The sequence below is a fragment of the Melozone crissalis genome, unplaced genomic scaffold (assembly GCF_028551555.1).
Source record: "Melozone crissalis strain CALT ecotype California unplaced genomic scaffold, PUWL_Pcris_2 ptg000005l_1, whole genome shotgun sequence".
In the NCBI taxonomy this organism is placed as follows: Eukaryota; Metazoa; Chordata; class Aves; order Passeriformes; family Passerellidae; genus Melozone; species Melozone crissalis.
In genome coordinates this window covers 52,711,554-52,730,431 of record NW_026535783.1, presented here as the reverse complement: position 1 = coordinate 52,730,431, position 18,878 = coordinate 52,711,554, and the positions used below count along the sequence as shown (strand labels likewise).

The window sequence follows — 18,878 nt, the reverse complement described above, 5'->3', positions numbered from 1 at the left end:
ATGTGTCATTTGTGGATATTAAAATTGCATTATAATGCCTGTAGCATTATACATTATATCCATATATATACCATAATGATTCATCTTAATTAAGGAGTAGACACTCCAGGGTCCTCTATGTCCCATTTATTACTCATTTTGCCCAGGTAAAAGATGATTCCTGAGAGTTTGTAGGACAAAATTGCTTTTTCTCCAGTTTTATTACTGATGATCTAGCTTGTTTAGAATTATTTAACAAAAAGGGGAAAAAAAAGAAAAATAAAGTGGGAAAAAAGATTGTCATAATGGAGCTAGTCAGTAGCAGCAGAAGATGCATGGATGAGTGTGCTGGGTGGGTGTTGAATGGGATACATACATTCCTGTCTGTGACAGGCTTAAGACACAGAATCTACTCTCGAGTCAAAATCTTTGCTTGTCCCAATTACCATTTTTCTGCAAAATTGTACATGTGCATGCTAACCATCTGGACTCTGTCATCTTCACATTTCAAGAAAATCATAAATTGCAATGACCCCCTGGAAGTTTGTAAGGCAGCAGTTGCCAACATAGGACCCGGGATCCCTCAGCCACTCCATGAAGTGTGTGTTATGTTAACCTGGCAATTTTGGGCAGAGCTCAGCTCCACTCCTTAATGGGAGGCTGCTGTTCCAGCTACCTCTGCTGCCATTCACATCAGAGATAAGTGGTATTTTTCTTCTAGCTGTCAGCTATGTGAGTTTCTGGGGTGTAGCTCTTGCTGTCAGGAAGTTTGAGCTGTGGTTCTGCATTGCTTTGGCTCTTAGCCCATCTGCATCTTAACATGAACCATCCATCCCTGCAGTATTTAATATTAGAGGATTGCATGTTTGGTGAGCCTAATAAATACTAATCTCCATGTTTCCTCTGGGATGTAGATAATCTTTTTTAGAATTTCGAAATGTTAGGTCACTTGATTAGGTGTGTAATGCAAGTATCATGACAGGAATCCAGAAATCCCTCTAAACTGCTTTTTTATGCTTCATTGTGTTCTATAATTATTTGAACATAATGCTAGCATTTTATGTTTTTATGCAAGTCTTGACGTAAATGGTAGCTTACATTTTTCAAATTAAATATCTCTGAGCCTTAAACCTGAAATATTTTAACAGAGCTCAGGTTGTTAGAGTAGCTGTTCAGTTCTCTTTACCTTCAACACAGCATTCTTACAGTGATGCAGGGTGTTTCACATATAAGGCCATCACAACAGGACTTATCTTCAGTAAGTCGTAAGTTCTGTACAATCAGTAAAAATTTGTTTCCTAGAAAAAGTAAGATTTTGATTTTTGTTTCCCTTATTTTCCCATTGGAAGTGAAAGTTTAACATTTCCTTTTTCTGTCTCTTTTTGTAATGTTTCACATTCTAGACTATAATATTAAGTTTGTTCTTATTTAGAATAACTTCCTTTTTTTTATTCTGTGGTTGTCTAAGAATGTAGTAAATGGATAAGTGATTCACCTAGCTGATGTGCCTTGGGATTTTTTGCTGCCCTTGATGATTCTGGATTTAACTCAATTGTTTGTGTGACATGGTATTTTTGAAAAGAAATAATATGTTCTAAAAGAGAAGTTGAATGCTTGAAATGTCTACTCTTGTTGAAGTTAAATATAATATGTATTTTGAAAGGTAAGATACTGAATATGATATTCTAGTATAAATCTTTCCTTTGGAATCAAATGTTGCTATGATAAAAATGACATTAGAAGTAATAATACTAGATCTAGATCTTCATAGCATTTAACTAAGTGAATTAAGATAGGTGAGCTTCACTGTATAAGTTTGTGTGCAGCACAGCTCTGCTCCTTGTCAACAAGATGTCAGGAAGTTATAGTGTCTCATGGCTCATCCTCTTCTTAAGATCAGTATTCTGTTCTTTCTCCCAAGATTAAGGTCAAGGCTATTCCTCAAATGTTTTTATTTTATAAAAATAAGAGAAAGACTCAGAGTTTTGTAGAAAATCCATCATTGCCATAAAGCAGCGAAAGGTCACAAAATGTCTTTCCTCAGTGAGGTGCAAAGCCCTTTATTTCTTTGTTAATTCATTGTCACAGTGTAGGTTGGAAGAGCTCTTGACATTTCCAGAGTTTCCTTTTTGAGGTGAAATAATTGCTCTACACATCATGGTTCAAAAAAAGACGAATCAGTATAAAGTACATACATGCAATGGTCTTGTAAGCTCGCAGAGCCATCTGCATTTCAAAGTGGCTGTACCAAGATTGTTCTTCCTTCTGGCATATTTTCACGAACTTTCACATTAATTAAGGCATCAGAACTACAGATACTTGTGTAGCTTCAGAAATGCACCTTATAAATGGAATAAGCCAATATAAAGGTTCTATTTCTGTAACTGAAATAGAAAAATCACTTTCTACTGTCTATGAGCTATCTTTCAGACAACACTGTAGAATAAGTATTTTATTCACTACAAATATGAAGGAAAAATTGTTGGCTTTAGAAGACTGAGCAGAAGAGCAAAAATGAATTTACTTTATCTGGGTGAAGACATAAAAGTGTAGATGGAAGAAGGTGCCTCAAGCGACTTCAAGCCTTTTCAAAATATGTGCAAGACCTTCTTTCTGGTGAGGAGAATTTTCTGTCTGCTGTAGTAGAGGCAATCATCTAAACCAGCAATCCACTGACTGCAGCAGGCCTAGAAATAGCTGTGAAGGACTTGTTCCGCTCTCCCATTGATAAGTGCTTGTTTTATATTGTGAAGAGGGAAAATGTTACTTAATTTAACAGTGCTATTCAAAGCTACCTTGTAATTTTGAGCTTTGATTTCCATGAGATTTTTTTGTCTTTGGTGCTTCATAAGAAGGCAAAAGTCTAGGAAGCACTAATGAATATAATAATTAAAGGTTTGTTAATGTACAACAAGCAGTGTCTAAACAAAAACAGTCTTTTCCCAAATAAGGTGCTCTTATATATACTGTCTTTAAAACAGTCTAAGTGACCTGCTGGGGCTTTCATATTTAACTTTTCCACTATGTTTATGAAGAGTCTAAATGTGTATTTTTGTGTGTATTTTTTGAAAATACAGTAAGTTCTAAATTTTGGCTTTATTGAATGTTACGATAAATATCCATAACATTTTTTTCCTGCCCGTTTCTCCATCTCTTCCCATTTCTCCATCTCTTCCCAAGATTTTACTTGTGTAAGTAAGAGGTAATTCAGAGACAATACAATGAAGTTGGTTCAAATCATATATCCTATGAAAGAATATCTCCTAAGAAAGAACAGTCCATACATTTGTAACATTATCCAACAAAATTAAAAACAATTGCTGCATTTTTGTGAAAAGTTACTCTAATTTCATTTTTGAGTTCATTGACTGAGATTTGCTGAAGTTCAGCAGTTATTAATAAAGGCCTTATGATAATTTGGAGGATATCAAACGGATCATAGTGAGAATGGCATTTTTAGCCAGAGCTGATTATACTTCAGTTGACTGAGCAGTCTGCTGGAGAGGAGCCAAATTCACAAGCTAAATCAGCTGCTGGAAGAATATGAATTGTATTAATGCTAAGATAACAGTATGCTCTTTGCCAAAGCAATAGGGAGAAATTCTTAAAACACCAGAAGGAATTTGCTTTGTCTTGTGCATTTCTTGATGAAAACTAAGTGACAGGCTGCTCCATAGAATCAAGTCTAGCAAAAGGTAATTCTTGTCATGAAGTTTCCTTTGTATAAAAGGCTAAAACTAAACTTGCAGTATAGCGCCACCAAATTTATAGTTAATCCAAATGAAACACAGTGCAGCGTTTTCTGTTTATGGTAAAGGTAAAATTTTGGTTGGGGAATTTTTTCTAGCTGTGTTAAAGACTTTTTCTGCTTCTGTAGCTGTAGAGGAGAGAAAGTTATAAATGGAGAGTTATAAATTTTTGAAGAACAGTGATGTGTCTTCATGCTGTTAGCAAACAAATATGGCATTTTAAAAAAACCTTATGTTTATAAATAAAGATATATAAAGTCCAAGTTTATCTTCCAACTGTAAAAAATATTAACTGTAACCTTTGTCTTTTAGCTTTTCTATTTCGTCATAAAATTTTCTTTGAAAATATAGTCTTATCTTGTAGGTGAGAAGTTAATTCATCTGAGTGGTTTAAGATTTTAGGGAATTTAGTAATAAATTATATTACTACATTAGAGACAGTCCAGATTTTCAGGCTATGTAAGAGACTTGATTCAATATTCATAAGTGGAAATGAAAAATGTAGTACTTGCACTTCTCTTGATATTGTAACCTGTGGTCTAGAATCTATAATAAAAAACTTCAGTCATGTTCAATATATTATTTCCTGAAATTCAGAAGGGAAAAAAATATCTCATGCTCATGTAAACCATGTTGGTGCTTAATTGAAAACATAAAGCAAAGAAATTAAAACAGAATGGAAATCTGTTGGCATTTCTGACACAATCTGTAGGTCCATACTACTTTTATTCTGTGTGCAGATGAACAATGTTTATGGTACCAATTTTTAACTGCTGAAGTGGCCTTCACTAGAAATGGTGTATTATGAAAGCTATTTCTCTGATCTTTTGTTCCTTCATTCAGCTCTCCTGCAACATTTTCTCTCTTCCCTAGATCCTTTGGTATTTGGGAAATACCAAAGGAAATCCGGATTTTTTTTTTTTTTTTTGGTGTACCATTCTGGTTTTTATGGTGTAATGTAGAGACCTGGGATTTAAAGTATTTGTAGACTGTCTGCAAATCAAACTGTAGGCCAGATCACTTGCAAATGAAAACCACACTGTGCTTACAGAATATTTTGCTTCTTGAATGCTTCAAAAACACGTATATCATTGAAGTAAGATTTACTTCAGGATAGTAGAATGTTGAGAATTCATTACAAATGGTGTACCCACTAACTTTCCTTACTTTCTTATATAAATTGAAAGTTTTATGTACAAATTTGGTGTTAATGGAAATCAAAATAACCCAAACTCATCCGGTCATGCCATCACTTATTTTCTGTGCTGTCATTAATAATATTTGTATTTATTACATGATGTGAAACATAAAGTACAGACTTCCACAGAGCTGGGGAGAAATCTCTCCTGGAAGATGGGAGGTCACTGTTAAGAACTGTTTGTAACAAAGGGAATAACTCAGCTGGTTAGTGCTCTTGGTATGGCCTGGGAATTTCCTCAGGGAGAAAACTATTGGACAGTTGGAAAAATGCTGTTGGAGGAAAGTTCAGAAGATGTGGTTGTGGAAAGCAGTGCTAACCACAAAGAAGAGTTACTGGGTGGCTTCCTGAGTTTTACTGCAATAAAGTTATAGTTCATTTCTTGACTTTTTGTTTTCATGTGTGGCTCCATGTTCATGTAAAGGACAAAGTGTTTGGTTACCTGTTACCTGAAGTCTGTCTTCATTCTGCTGTTTCAGTGCTGCAGGGAAATATGTTTAAGTAAACACTGTCTTGATTTTTTAGAACTTCAGTGCATGGTGACATGGGTTTTGGAGCAGGGAAAATTACTCTGGAATTCATTTTCATCTCCTTATCCATAAGGATCAGTTTTTGCTATAATTCATGGCATTGTGTGTTTCTATTTTCTTAAACTCTTTCTTTTGAGAATTAGTAAATCATGTATTGGCACTTTTGTTTTGATTTCAGAATCACTTACATTTGAGGAGTTGATTGAAGCTTATGTGTTGTTGCCAGAAGTGATTGTTGCAAATGCAAATTTACAACAAAAAAAAATTTACAACAAAAAGCCTTTCATATGACTGTTTTGTGGAAAACATTTTGTGTCTACTGAACTGTATGGATGAAGGGGAATTTAGCTTCATTTATTTGATTAAGAGGAGTTGGTAGGGTGTAAATTCCTTGTTTGTTACTGCTGATGCTTAAGCAGTCTGAACCAGAGCCCAGCAGAATTAATGGAAAGGTTCCCATTTGTTTCAGGGTAGATTTTTTGAAGCTCTAACTGACTTCCCACTGTTCCACAGTTGAGCATTAGTAAGGCATGGGAAGCCTGCCAGTCACACAGGATTTGAGTGTATGCATGTGGTGAGATTTCTAAGAGGCTGAAGACTGCTGTCATGAGGGTAATTTTTATGTTAGAATTTGATAATATTTAAGAAAGTTCTTGAATTTTTTTTTTACCTACACTTCTGCCATTGTAGCACAAAAGTGGGGCAAGATGATTATAAGGATTTTGCATTGTTGTTAGGAAAGTAATCATGTGTGATATTTTTAATTTCTTGGACTTTCTTTTTTCTCTTCACTGGGCAACATGTAAATTAAAATTTTAAATCTTGATAATAGCATCAGATAATTTAGCTAAGAAAAGAAGCTTTTCTTTTAATGGAAGTGGTAGGAGAATGATTCAATTGCCATTTTTCTGGCAATACATACAAGATGGTGGATACAATAGGAATTCACTGGATTATTAAAATAGTATGTTGATTTTGAAGATGATAATAAAAATGCTAGAAAATAGTCTTTTTCTGTTTATGTTTCATATATAAGTGGGTTTTGGTTTGCCAGTCCCAGACTTCTGTCTGGGGATCTCCTCTGCGGTTTTTATAGCCTACTAATCAGATCACAAGAGGCAGGGTGACATATACATTACCTTACTATGGAAATAATACTCGTTACTGCTTGTTGGTTTTAAGTCCTAGTGGAAGTAATCTGCATGGTTTGGTTCAACTATTAAGCAGAATTCTAATCTGCAAGATATGTGGAGTTGTTCACTTCTCTCTAATAAAAACATTTTTACAAAATAAGGAAAATTTTTTAATGTCTTACAGTTTAATCTCAGCAGAATTTGAACATCTAATTTATTGCCTTGGGATTTACCATTGCCAGGTGGCACTACCTTTTGAAAGCCTGTCTGTTAAGAGTGAGAGTCTTCAGTGAGCTGATAGCCAGTATGCACAAGATTGAATTATTTTAAATTGTTTACAATATCTTTTTTTTTGTAACATATGCATAAGTGCCACTTCATTCCCCAAAGCTGCCTGACAGCCAGCACTAGGTTCTGTAGTTCAGTAGTTTCTTGCTGTCTGCTGTGTGGTGCAGTCTTGTAATGGCTGTGTCCCTCGCTCTGGGGCTGTGTCTGACAGAAACTCATGATGGGAGCTTCTTGTCACGCCTGTAGCTCTGTGTGTGTTCCTTCAGCCTCTGTTGGTTGAGATAAGTCTGACAACATGAGCGCTTGCAGTGATCCCCCCAAGAGTCTCTGAACACAAACAGGGCTTCGTTGCATTGCTGTCTGAGTGACAATTGTGCTTACTGATAAAATGCAATCTCTTTTATCACCTTTATAACCTGGAGTTAAGGATGTCAAGGGACTGGCAGCTCAGAGAGTTGTCCTAGCTGTTCTGATAGTTGAGATGTAATTAAAAGATTTTAAAAGTGATAGAATAACATGGAGATTTTCTGTGAAACATCTCTGGTGTGGTTCAAAAAATAAAACACCAATCCATTTTGTTCAGAAAACATGATGTTGTCCCATTGGAACATGGCCGTTTCCAGCCAAAGCAGACAATGAATTTCCTAAGTGAAGAATTTATGTCTCACTCGGAGTTTCAGCATGTTTGAGTTTTCCTCACTGTGGCTACACGCTGTGCAGTAGTGCCACTCTGTATTGTAGGTGATATCTAGTTAGGCCAGGTAGAGGCTGAAGTTACCCTGAAAAATACTAAAAACTACCTAGGTCATGGGATTTCACTCAGGATACTTCATGAGATAACTTACTACTTACTGTGTAGTAAGTTCAAAGTACTCAAAGTATTTGGCCTGCATGTTTAAATTATATATCCCCTGTAATTTTAAACAATAAAGTTTTGATTATATGATTGCATTTGGCCAATGTTATACAGGATGGGAGGGAGCAGAAGCAACATGGTCCCTGGAGTTCCTTCGAAAACGCAAATTTAATTAAGTAGAATGTACATCTACCAGAGGTGTTCTACTCACAAGGGATTGCATACCACCTAACCTTGCAAGTGGTTTCTGAACTTTCTCAGTCTTGTTTTTGAGATCGGAAGACCAAAACTACAATTTTCCAGTTGCATGGGGCTTTTTGCTTTGTTAACAAGTCCTTTTCTAATAATTCCTTTCACTCAGTTCTCTTTTTGTACAACACTGACATAATTCTAAAAAAGTGTCAGCTCAATCTGTTGGGATTCCAGGGTTTCACTCTTGATTATGAGAGTCACAAAGGCCATCATTTTATATGTTTATATGAATTTCAGGTTATTTTTTCACACATGCATCATTTTACCTGCATCTATGTTAAAAATCACTAACTATATTAATGCCTACTACCCAGCCTCATAGAGGCCTTCTGTCATCCTTCGCAGCCAGCTTCTGGTAACTTGTCGTCATTCACAGACTGTTGTCTCACTGTTCATTTGCTTTTCCAAGTCATTTGGAATATGTTCAGTGCTACATGTCCCAGCACAAATTCCTTTAGGAAACCAGTGGTGGTCTCTCCAGTGTGAAATTGAAACTGGTTTTGTTTCCTGGTTTTTTAGTGCTTTTCTATCCACGTGAGAATCTTTCTCTCTTTTCCTATTGTTGCTTAGTTTCTTGACCGACATGGTCATGTGGTATGGGAAGTAAACTTTTGCTCTATGTGGATCCTGTTATCTGTTATTCAAGTACTGGAGTGGAGTAACCAAAAGTGCTCTAGGGAATGTTGCATAGCCAGACAAAATTTTGTACTGAAATAGTCGTCTTGAGAACTACAGAGAAAAATTTTAGTAATAAGGAAATATCTAGGGAATTTCTTTGTGCAGTAGACACTACAAACTGCAAGGCTGCAAACTATTGAGACATCCAGTGTAATATGTCCATACACTTGTGACCCTGGAAATAATGATGATATTTCTACTTGGGCTGAATGCTCTTTAATGTGATTTACACCTGCAAAGCAGTAGCACCTGTTTACTATTTGTTCACATGTATTTTTTATTTAGACTGCAAAGAGTGTGAGCCACCTAAAATCTTAATTCACCCTGGGTTTGGTGGCTTTTCTTAATACAGACTTTTCAGTCTTTGCTGTCAAGCAGGTTGCAATTAAGCTTGGAGCCTTTTGTGGTTATTTTCCTTGTCATACTGCTGCTACATTATATTATCAGAAATAGAAGTTTAACTACAGAGAATGCTGATATTTTTCCTTTGGGAAATGTACTGAGAAAGGTAGATAACTTCTAACATCCTTGTTTTGCGGATGAAGGCATAATGGTAGAAGCTTCATTTGCTTCTGTTTTCCTTAAAGGACATTGATTATATGCAGCTGCTTATAAGAGAATGTTTTTGTTACTGTGTGGGATATTGGAAAATTGTAGGCATGGCCGCTCTGATATTCACTTAGCTGTTCAGATTACTCTTTGGTCAGGGCTCTGGCTCACAAATAAATAATAAATTAGCGTTCCTTTGTCTTTCTCCAAAATTGTTCCTCAGTACCCAACATTGCCTCCCCACATGCTTGTATTGTAGACCACAGTGTACAGAAATACAGCATGCTTCAAGCATTTTGGGCACTTTAAGTTTTGTGGTCAGGACCTTGCTAAGTGGCATGTTAGAGAGAACTGTGTACTCTTCGATCTCTTACCAGCCAAGAAAACTTGTTCTCAACATCAGTCATTTTCATCATCTTAATCATACACTGAAGGGAGTATATTTTATTTTTAGATGTACTCTCTATTTATGTTGCCATACTTTTAAGTTTCTACCAATTGCTTGAGCTGGTCTCAGTGGATGAAAGAAGGAAAGCTAGAGGAATGAGAAGAGTAATTGATCTATGTTTATTAGACCTGCAAAATACCATTAATATTGATATAGAATATGTATAGTCCTTCTTTTAAATCACGGCTGAAGATTTACACTTTATTTAGTTTATCTTCTTCCTTCTGGCAGTTAAAAACTAGATATCAATGTTTGAATGAGTACACTTATGAAACTAATTATATTTAATAAATGTTACCAAAAATTTGTGTTTTAAATTAACTTAAAAAACAAGCCTTTCTTTAAAAAGCAGGTCAGATTGTACGTTTTATTTTCTTTGATTTGTGAATTTGCACAATGTGGGTGGGGACTATCCTCAACCGTTTTTATAAATAACAGTTACGTGGTACTTGGACTATTTGCTTAGCAAAGTAAAAAGCAAAGGATTGAAGTGAATCATAGGAAATATTTGCAAAGAAACTTACGGATCTGAATTTTCCAGCCCTCCTACCATGTTGCAGTGGCTTTTTGCTGTTGCCTGTACTAATTTTGGTTTTGGTTGCATTAGGAAAACATTTTTCTATTATTTGCTCTTGATTGAATATTAAATATTTTAGAGATTATCAGTGAAACTGTTGAAAACATCAAAAGACTTAAACAGATAAACAAAGTGGATTTATAGTCTCCACACAGGAAGATGAGAGCTTCTGATAGGCACCTAAGGCTGTAAAATGCAGTAAAACGGGATCAACCCTTCTTTTCTTCTATTACCATGTAGCATTGCAGGCATGAAAGGATGATGAAGTTGTTTTGGTTTGCAGCAGTGTAAGAAGAATTTAAAAGGTTTTGAGTAGTACAGAAAATAAATGGATTTTCAGATATTTTTGTGATTTTCATGGTAGTCAGATAAATTCATATTTTTTAATTTTAGATAAGTTTCTGGTAGGTAACTAGGATTATATGAGCCAAGAAACAGATGATTGATTCTCAAGCATGCATTGATCAGAAGGGTAGAAATGTGAAAACATTTTGCTTCCTATTTTCCATCTCCAGAAATCATTGCCCGGTTGGATAGATGAACTAATGAATTAAGCAGAAGGCTGCTGTAAGTGTATGCAAAAATATGTAGGAAGACAGTTTTTTTTCCTGGAAGAGCTACCCTCCTAACATAAATGATGTTTTAAATCAGGAGTACACATGGGATACTGAATGAGGTCAGAGAGCTTTTATGAAAGGTGTGGAGAAATAAAACAGGGCTAAGCACATTGCAACATTTTTTATGATCTTCCCTATGCTTAGGAAGTGAAGTGAAGTGAAAAACAGATTGCCAGTCCAAGTAAGAAGTTTTGGTTAATCTTTTCTGTTTTATGTTGAATCTTCTGTTAGTAACCATGTCTTGGGATGCACCTCAGTATGGAAACACCTGTCATCTTGTAACATTTATGTAAATTGTAGGGACTTTTCTAAAGTTTAAAATGGTATGAATAAAGCAGGAAATAACGTAGGTGTCAGATTCTGATTTCAATGTGAATCCATTATTTCAATTACTGTCCTCTTGATTTATGTTCTGGTGTAAGTGAAATAACCCTAAGGAAATAACTGACCTGTCTGCACACACCGATCTGTGCATTGGAAGTCATTGCTAGTCGAAATTAATATTATCATTGCTTTATTCTACACCTCCTTTAAAGAATAGCACTCTAAGTAAACTAGAGGATGTGCTAAAAATTACTTATGGTGTTCATGGATTTGTGAAATCATAGTTAAACCTGAATCTGAGTCATATATACAGAGGGAGGAGGGCAACCAAGGTGCAGGAAGACTTCAAGTGCAAGACTTGGGATGAGTGGCTGAGGTCACTTGGTTTGCTCGGCTTGGAGAAGGCTGGGGGTGACCTCAGGGCAGCCTGCAGCTTCCTCAGGGGGGAAAGCAGAGGGGCTGGTGCTGATCCCCTCTCTCTGTGCCTGCTGACAGGGCCTGAGCAGATGGAACGAAACTGCATCAGGGGAAGCTCACACTGGGCATTATGGAAAGGCTCTTCACCTAAACAGGCTGCCCAGGGAGTGCCACAGCTCCATGCCTGTCAGAGCGCATGGGGCATCTGCGTAACTGTCTTGGTCACATGGTTTAGTTTGGGGTAATCCTGTGAGGAGAAGAGAGTTGGGGTCTATGATCCGCATGAGTCCTTTACTACTTGAGGTATGCTATGGTGCTGTGATTCTCTACTTAGTTTTGGTGGAAATTTTGACCCTTTCAGTTGAACAGCTGAACTAATGAATTAAGCAGAAGATTGCTGTAAGTATATGCAAAAATATGTAGGAAAACAGGGTTTTTTTCTGGAAGAGCTGCTGTCCTAATATAAATGTTGTTTTAAATCAGGAGTATACATGGGATACTGAATGAGGTCAGTTGTATGTACATTCATACAATTTTTATTGTATTAATCCTTGCATACAGGGATTAATATAATAAAAGTTGTATGAATGTACTTCGATATAGCACTCTTTTGTTCATTTTTTATTTGCCTCTTCTGAACTGAAAGTAATTTGGTAACACATCTTGTGTAAGACCACACCAAAAATCTGTCCAGTTCATTGTCCTGAGAGTAGCAGTTATATAGCACAAAGTACATGAGGGCAAGCACATAAATACACCTCTCTTGTGTGGCCCCCATGGCCTGCTCTTAATCTTTAGGCTGGGATTTTGGATGTAATAATAATTCTTGAGGGATTTTTGTTCCACTTTGTGAATCCTTTCATTATTCAACCTGCATTAACTTTTGGCACCCGCAGCATTCCATGTAAAGGAATTCCACACCTGAGTTTGGTTTGTAATTAGGAAATATATATTATCATTTATTTTCAATACATGACATCTTAATTTATTCAATGCTCTTGTTGGGAAAGACTTGTTGTTCCTTACTCAGGTTCCCGTGGCCACGCGATTTCTTAGACCTCTGCCCTTTCTCTTGTCTGTTGACCATTTTTGAGGATAAAGAGTCCTATTTACTCAGTCATTCTTCACGTGGAAATTGTTCCATAGCTTTAGTCTTCCTTGTCTCAGGTCTTTGTATCTTGCATGGCTTTTCTGTGTCTGTTTCATAACATGGGAGCCCAAACTGCACAGTACACCATGTGAGGCACAAGAAGGATCTCAGTGGTGGCATAGTGTCCTGTTTGTTGCCAATTTTAGTATTGGGATTGCTTTTCTGGACAGCCTCTGTACCGTACTTGTTCATTAAAGGTAAAAAGGTAAAAATTTGCAACAAAGTTTAAAGGTTAAACTTTGCAAACACTTCCCTAAATAGCAGTAGCTAGTTGAGAGCACATGCTGTTATGTATATGGAGTGTTGGCTTTTCCCCGCCACTTTCATTACTTTCCCTTTTGTTGTACTTATATTTGTGCATTAGCAAGACTTAGTGCACTGAAAGATTGTTCACTTTTCCAGGTCCAGGATATTCTCTGGTCAACAGTCAGGATATTACTTATGTACTTATCGAGTAGTAAATTTTCCAACTTTCTGCCTGAAGAGTATGCTATGGAATATTCAAATTATCAAAATGGCAATTATGTCTGCAAAAGTAGCCCACATTTTGACTGATGCTTTCTGAGCATCTTGTGTAGATTTTTCAGAGTTAATGACATTGGCCTTTGAAAAAATTAAGTTTCTTGAAGTCACAGATTAGCTGTTGAAAATTACATAGGATTTTTCATCCTAATTTGAAATATGTATGTGTATAGAAACAATGTATGATAACAGAAGTAAAAGAACTAAACTGAAGTTTCTGTAAACGGCAAAGGGCCAGACTTCTAAAGTATTTACTTTTGTGGATAGTGAGAGTTGGCCACCTCAACTCCTTTGAAAATCTGATCCTGAAACCATTTTTAAGACTGTCAATACAAAGGATATCTGGAACTATGCTATAAACTCCAAAATCATCTGCCAAGGGCAATATCTTCTGAGAGACATTTATATCTCTTTTACTATAGAGATATAAAAGCTGTTTGAATACTAATTACTCTGAAGTAATTAGAATAATTCATTTTAGCATTAAGTATTTGAAAATAAATATCTGAATGAAAGGTCACTGCTTTCTTAACTAATACAAGTTTTGTCATTTCCCAAGCGACTACTTAAAAAAGAAATATAGCTGCTGCTGAGGCTCCAAAGCTGAACTTCAGGAAACAGTAGCTTCTGTTTGACAATAATAAAGTCCATGGGAAAGGCTGTGAGACTTTCTTTCAAGGTAAAAACAAAGGCTTATTTCATTAGCCACTGATACACTGATCCAATAGTAAAAAAGTAAAATGTTTAGTCTCTACACAAGCAAAAGCATCACATTTTTTAATATATAAATCTGTAAGGAGAGTATACAGACCTATGAAGCCTGGCTTAATTACAGAGCTTAATAAAAGGCATCTGTCCTTTGACTGCACAATAGTCCACTGGGCTGTTGTTCCTGTCAATCATAATGGAAAAAAATAAATAAAACCTCCTCCACAATATAGAACAAATGCAGAAAAAAACCTGCTTAGATGTTATGGGAGTGAACATTTTGTCTTGAAAAGGAAACAAAACCAATATGACTTTTTCAGTCTGCGAAATCAGAAAAGCGATCCCTGTAAAAGAAGAGAAGGAGGAAGATGGGTAAATGCAGAAGGAGGAATATCTGAGTTTAAGCTACAAGTCATAGGATGGGAAGAAAAGAATTCATATCAAGCAAAATTTTTATTATATACTTACAATACTTCTGTGTCTGGTGCTTATGTAATGTAATAAACTGACAGTCCTGTAAGTATCCTTGTAGAGAGCATTTGAACAAACATCAGTCTGTGTTCCATGACCAATACATCCAGTCAGATGAAAGTTGATTTGTACTGTCTGGAAAGCAGTGCACTTCCCTGAATAATAGACAGTATATTTCTTTGGCACAAAACAAGTGCTTGCAATGGGTGAATTAACATGACTGACAGAGTTCTGTTTATAACAGCTCAACATGAGGGAATTTATCCACTTTTCTTTAAGAAAGTTTGGTGTATTTCACAGTATTTCACCAAATAACTTGAGCTTCATTCTCTGGTAAAAGCATTTTTTTCATTTAGGAGTATAGTTTTATTACCTGGACCAAATCAGAGTGTTTAAAAACTATTTTATCTCCTTGAATCTTATTTTGAGTCTCATATATGGCATTCTAAGGATATTTTGCAAAGTATATCTAAAAATACAATCTTTCATACCATTTATTTGAAGTATTTTAAATAGTTCACCTTGTCTAATGTTGTAGTTCCACATATACTGTATGTAGCTCATCAAGCAGAAGCATATTCTTCATGATAAACTTTAAAATCACAAATGCAGCTTCACATAATTTTATCTTTAGACCAAGCCTTGACATTGTAGTTTTGAGACATAAGGTTTAAAAAGCATGATTCTCTTTTTTGACCTGCTGAATGTCTTTCATCATGCTTAAGAAAGTAAATGGCAAAGGGGAGTAGTCGAGGAGGAGTAGCAAAGCCAATGACAGAAAAACACATAACACAATGATGTTGAAAAGTAAGCAGAATTAATCTTTAAACTGTTTCATATTTTCTATGGAGATCACATGGCTGTGTGAGGATTTATCTTCCAGAAGAAATTCTGCTGGTGTTACTTAGGAAGTTTTCCTTGTTTTGAGGTTTATTTTCTGTTTTAGATCAGCTTCAGTGCTTCTTGAGCTAAGATGAGCTGTCTTCCCCAGTCTGTGTATGCATACTCCAAAAAGTAGCCCCTTTTATATCCTTATTCCTCATCCTATATCCTTACAATCTGGGAACATTATACAAGTCTGATGTAGATGGGGAACTTGGCTATGCACAAATCTGTTTATTAAAGAAAATAAACTCAAAGTGTAAAGTCCAGCAAGAAAATAGAAACTCTGCAAATCCTTCTTAAAAAATGGAGAAATTGTGTCTAGCATTTCCTTTCCCAAATTTCTGTTCTTCTTTCCATTAGATGTGTATTTGCTCCACTGTGTTCTGCAGAATTTACTCTTTTTAGAAATACCTAATTCTGCTTCCTATTGGCTCTTACATGACCATTGTAGATCTCATGGATTCTCATAAAAAAATCTGTCAGCTGAGTCCTTCAGATTCCCTAAACTGATTGAAAACCATCTCCTTTGGAAAGAAGCTAGAAAATCAACATTTGTTTTTCTCCATCTTTGATTGTGTCTTCTAGTCTGATTAAAGTTGCCTTCTGGTAGTCATTGGTAAACTGTTATCAGCTGATACAGTTAAAATAAGACTTCTAGATGTTATGTCTTGAATGCCTATTTTATTTAGGAAGGCTGACATGGAAATTGGTTTGGATGCTCCTGAGCTGTCTGTCTGACTTGCTTCCTGCCTGTTGGTTTCAATAGCAAAGTGGACTCCTAATCATCCCTGGACAATGCATTTTAATTATTTTTACTGAGCTCCCTCCTATAAGGAGCTTCAGGTTCTCTATTGAGAGGGAATGTGTGCATAGTTGACATTTCAGTTTTCAATAGTGTCAGAATTTGGGAACACATCATACACAGCTCCTCCAGAGACAGTATGAAGATGTGCCAAAGAAGAAGCTTGCTGATTTTTGTGAACACAGCCAGCTCAGCCCAAAGGGACAGCTCTCTGTTTTGGTCAGAACCTGTGACTTCTTCCCTGAAGTGACCTAAGAGAATTTGCAGTAGTAACATTGACCTGAGGAGATCTTTTGATCCTATATTCCTCCCTGGAAAAAGATTCAGGCACTTTTATGACCAAATTTAGCAATTCCAATTTTGAGTGTTCTTAATACAGATACATGAGATACACATATAATACCTGTGTACAAAATGAATCCAGTTATTTGAACTCAGCTGTGACATTTTACTTACCATTCCACTGGCAAGTTTTTAAAATGGAGTTCAAGTTCAGAGTTAAATACATCCATTGATTCATAGCACAGATCTTTGCACATATATATACAAGAAATTCTTTATCCAGCAGGGAAAAATAAATGGATGATACTGCTTTCTTTTCTAACAGAGTTCTAAAAATTACCTCATGAATATGCAATGTTCCTAACTTAGTTTATTGTTTGATTAAGGTCTTGGCATTGATAAGAGGACATCTTTACCACAGAGCAATTCTTCTCCTTGGGATGATTCACTTTTCAATATATCCATACATGCGGCAATAAGACATGGAAAATGGAAGTTACTAACTGGATATCCAGGTAACAAAATACCTCCTTTTTGTACAGTGTATCCTATCTCCCACCCACCACAAACAATTGAATTTTGTTTCATATGTATAGAAATTCTCCTAACTTCTTAGGTTTTTGATCCCATGCAAAGATCTAGAATGAGCACTTCTAAAATACAAACTATGTATTTTTTTCATTTTCCAAATATTTTGTCTGCAACTTACTTAAACTGTAGGGAAAAAACTTATAGAATATCTCAAGTTGGAAGGGATCCATAAGGATCATAACGTCCAAGAAGAAGGGCCACTGAATTAATTAATTGATATGAAATAAAGTTACATGGAATTTTGGATCTCAGTGGTGCAGTGGTTTTTTGCATAAATGAGACTCCTATTTAGGTAGCCCTGCACTAGAGAGACTCTGGTGCAGAACTAAAGTTAAGGTCTGCAGCAACTGTCACTGCACAGGGGCTTGTCAAGAGACCTAGTGAATTAATCAATTGTAGCAAAACTGTGTCTCCACACTGCTGCTCTGTATCTCAGAAGTGACCCTTGGTCTGTTCCTGTTCCTGTAGGCTGCAGTCATTGGTTCCCTCCACCATCCTTGTACAATGAGTCACAGATTCAGTCGTCTGAGCCATCAACAAAGAGACTTTGGCTGTTTGATATTGTTCATGACCCTGAAGAGAAAAATGACGTGTCTGAAAAATACCCTCATGTAGTGGAAAAACTGCTCTCACGGCTTCAGCATTATCACAAACATTCAGTGCCTGTGTTCTACCCTGATGAGGATCCCGCCTGTGATCCAGCAGCAACTGGGGTTTGGGGTCCTTGGGCATAGTGCATTTTGCACCCTGCATAAAACCTCTGTAGCAGAGTCTGGTTTATGGACTCAGAGTCCTAGTGACATAGTTTGTACTGTCTTTAATGAGCTGTTGCTAACTGTGAGCTTATTCTTTGAATAATTCAGTATTTCTTATTCTTGATCTGTTGGGAATCTTATTTCAGTCTTTTCCCACTCTCTCATTCCCAACAATTATATGTGAAATTTTTGGGGTTTTTTTTTAATATTCTTTGTCTGGAATATACTTCTAGTGTAGAAGATAAACATTGCCTCGTTCCTTGAAAGAAATTGAAAGGAATTGAATTCCTTTTCAGGAATCATGGCAGCAGGGACATCCATAATTAATCAGTCTTGTGGAGTATACTGAATGCTGGTTTCATGTTTGTCCAGAAGACAAATTCTGCTGAAAGTTATTATAAATCTGTATTGGCATAAAATTTTTTGCATGTACTTCCATCCAGAAAAGGGAAGAGTAAAAAAAGAAAACCTCATAAATACAACAACATCTCTATTTCTTGTTCTTTCTAATGTATCAAACCAGAGTAGGGAGTGATGATCAACTGGAGTGCAGGGCTGTCAGGTAGAAGGATCTTGACAGGCTGAAAAAATGGGTGAATAAAGATTTCATGAATTTCTAGAGTTGCAGTTAGGCTGGACGAGCTGCATTCGGGAGTTCATGCTTGGCCATGACCAGATGGAAAGCATTTTCGTGGGGAAAATATCTAGGCATTCTTCTGGACAATAATTAGGACAAGAGTTGCCATTTTCTCTCTAGGTGAAGAAAATTAACTCGTTGTTGTTCCATATAAGAGAATCTAGCCAGCAGCTAGGGGTTGTCTTAATTCTCTTCTCTCAGTGCTACAGCACAGCATCACATTTTGAGCTTCCCTATACAGGAAAAGTATTGGCATGTTGAAGTTAGTTCAGTGGAGAACTATGAATATGATCATGGGAAGGGATAAAGAAATGGGTAGGTTTATGGTGGTGAGAAGAAGGGAAGTTGCTACCTACAGCTACCTAATGTGAGAGCATAGAGAAGAGGAAGTAGGAGTCTTCTCAGAGGCACACAAAGATGGAAAGCACAGAGGGAACATGTGGAGTTCCAATGCAATATAAGGAAAGGAAAAAAAATCAC

At 36.3% G+C, this 18,878-nt stretch overlaps 1 protein-coding gene across 1 annotated transcript in view; it reads left to right on the top strand.

The window, feature by feature from the left end:
* ARSB (arylsulfatase B) overlaps positions 1 to 18,007 on the top strand; it is a 61,647-nt gene extending 43,640 nt beyond the window's left edge. Inside the window, exons 7-8 of the mRNA XM_054287529.1 lie at positions 16,802 to 16,930; positions 17,475 to 18,007. Coding sequence (XP_054143504.1) covers positions 16,802 to 16,930; positions 17,475 to 17,740 — 395 coding nt within the window. The 3' untranslated portion in view covers positions 17,741 to 18,007. The remainder of the gene's footprint in view (positions 1 to 16,801; positions 16,931 to 17,474) is intronic.
* Positions 18,008 to 18,878: the final 871 nt, after the last annotated feature.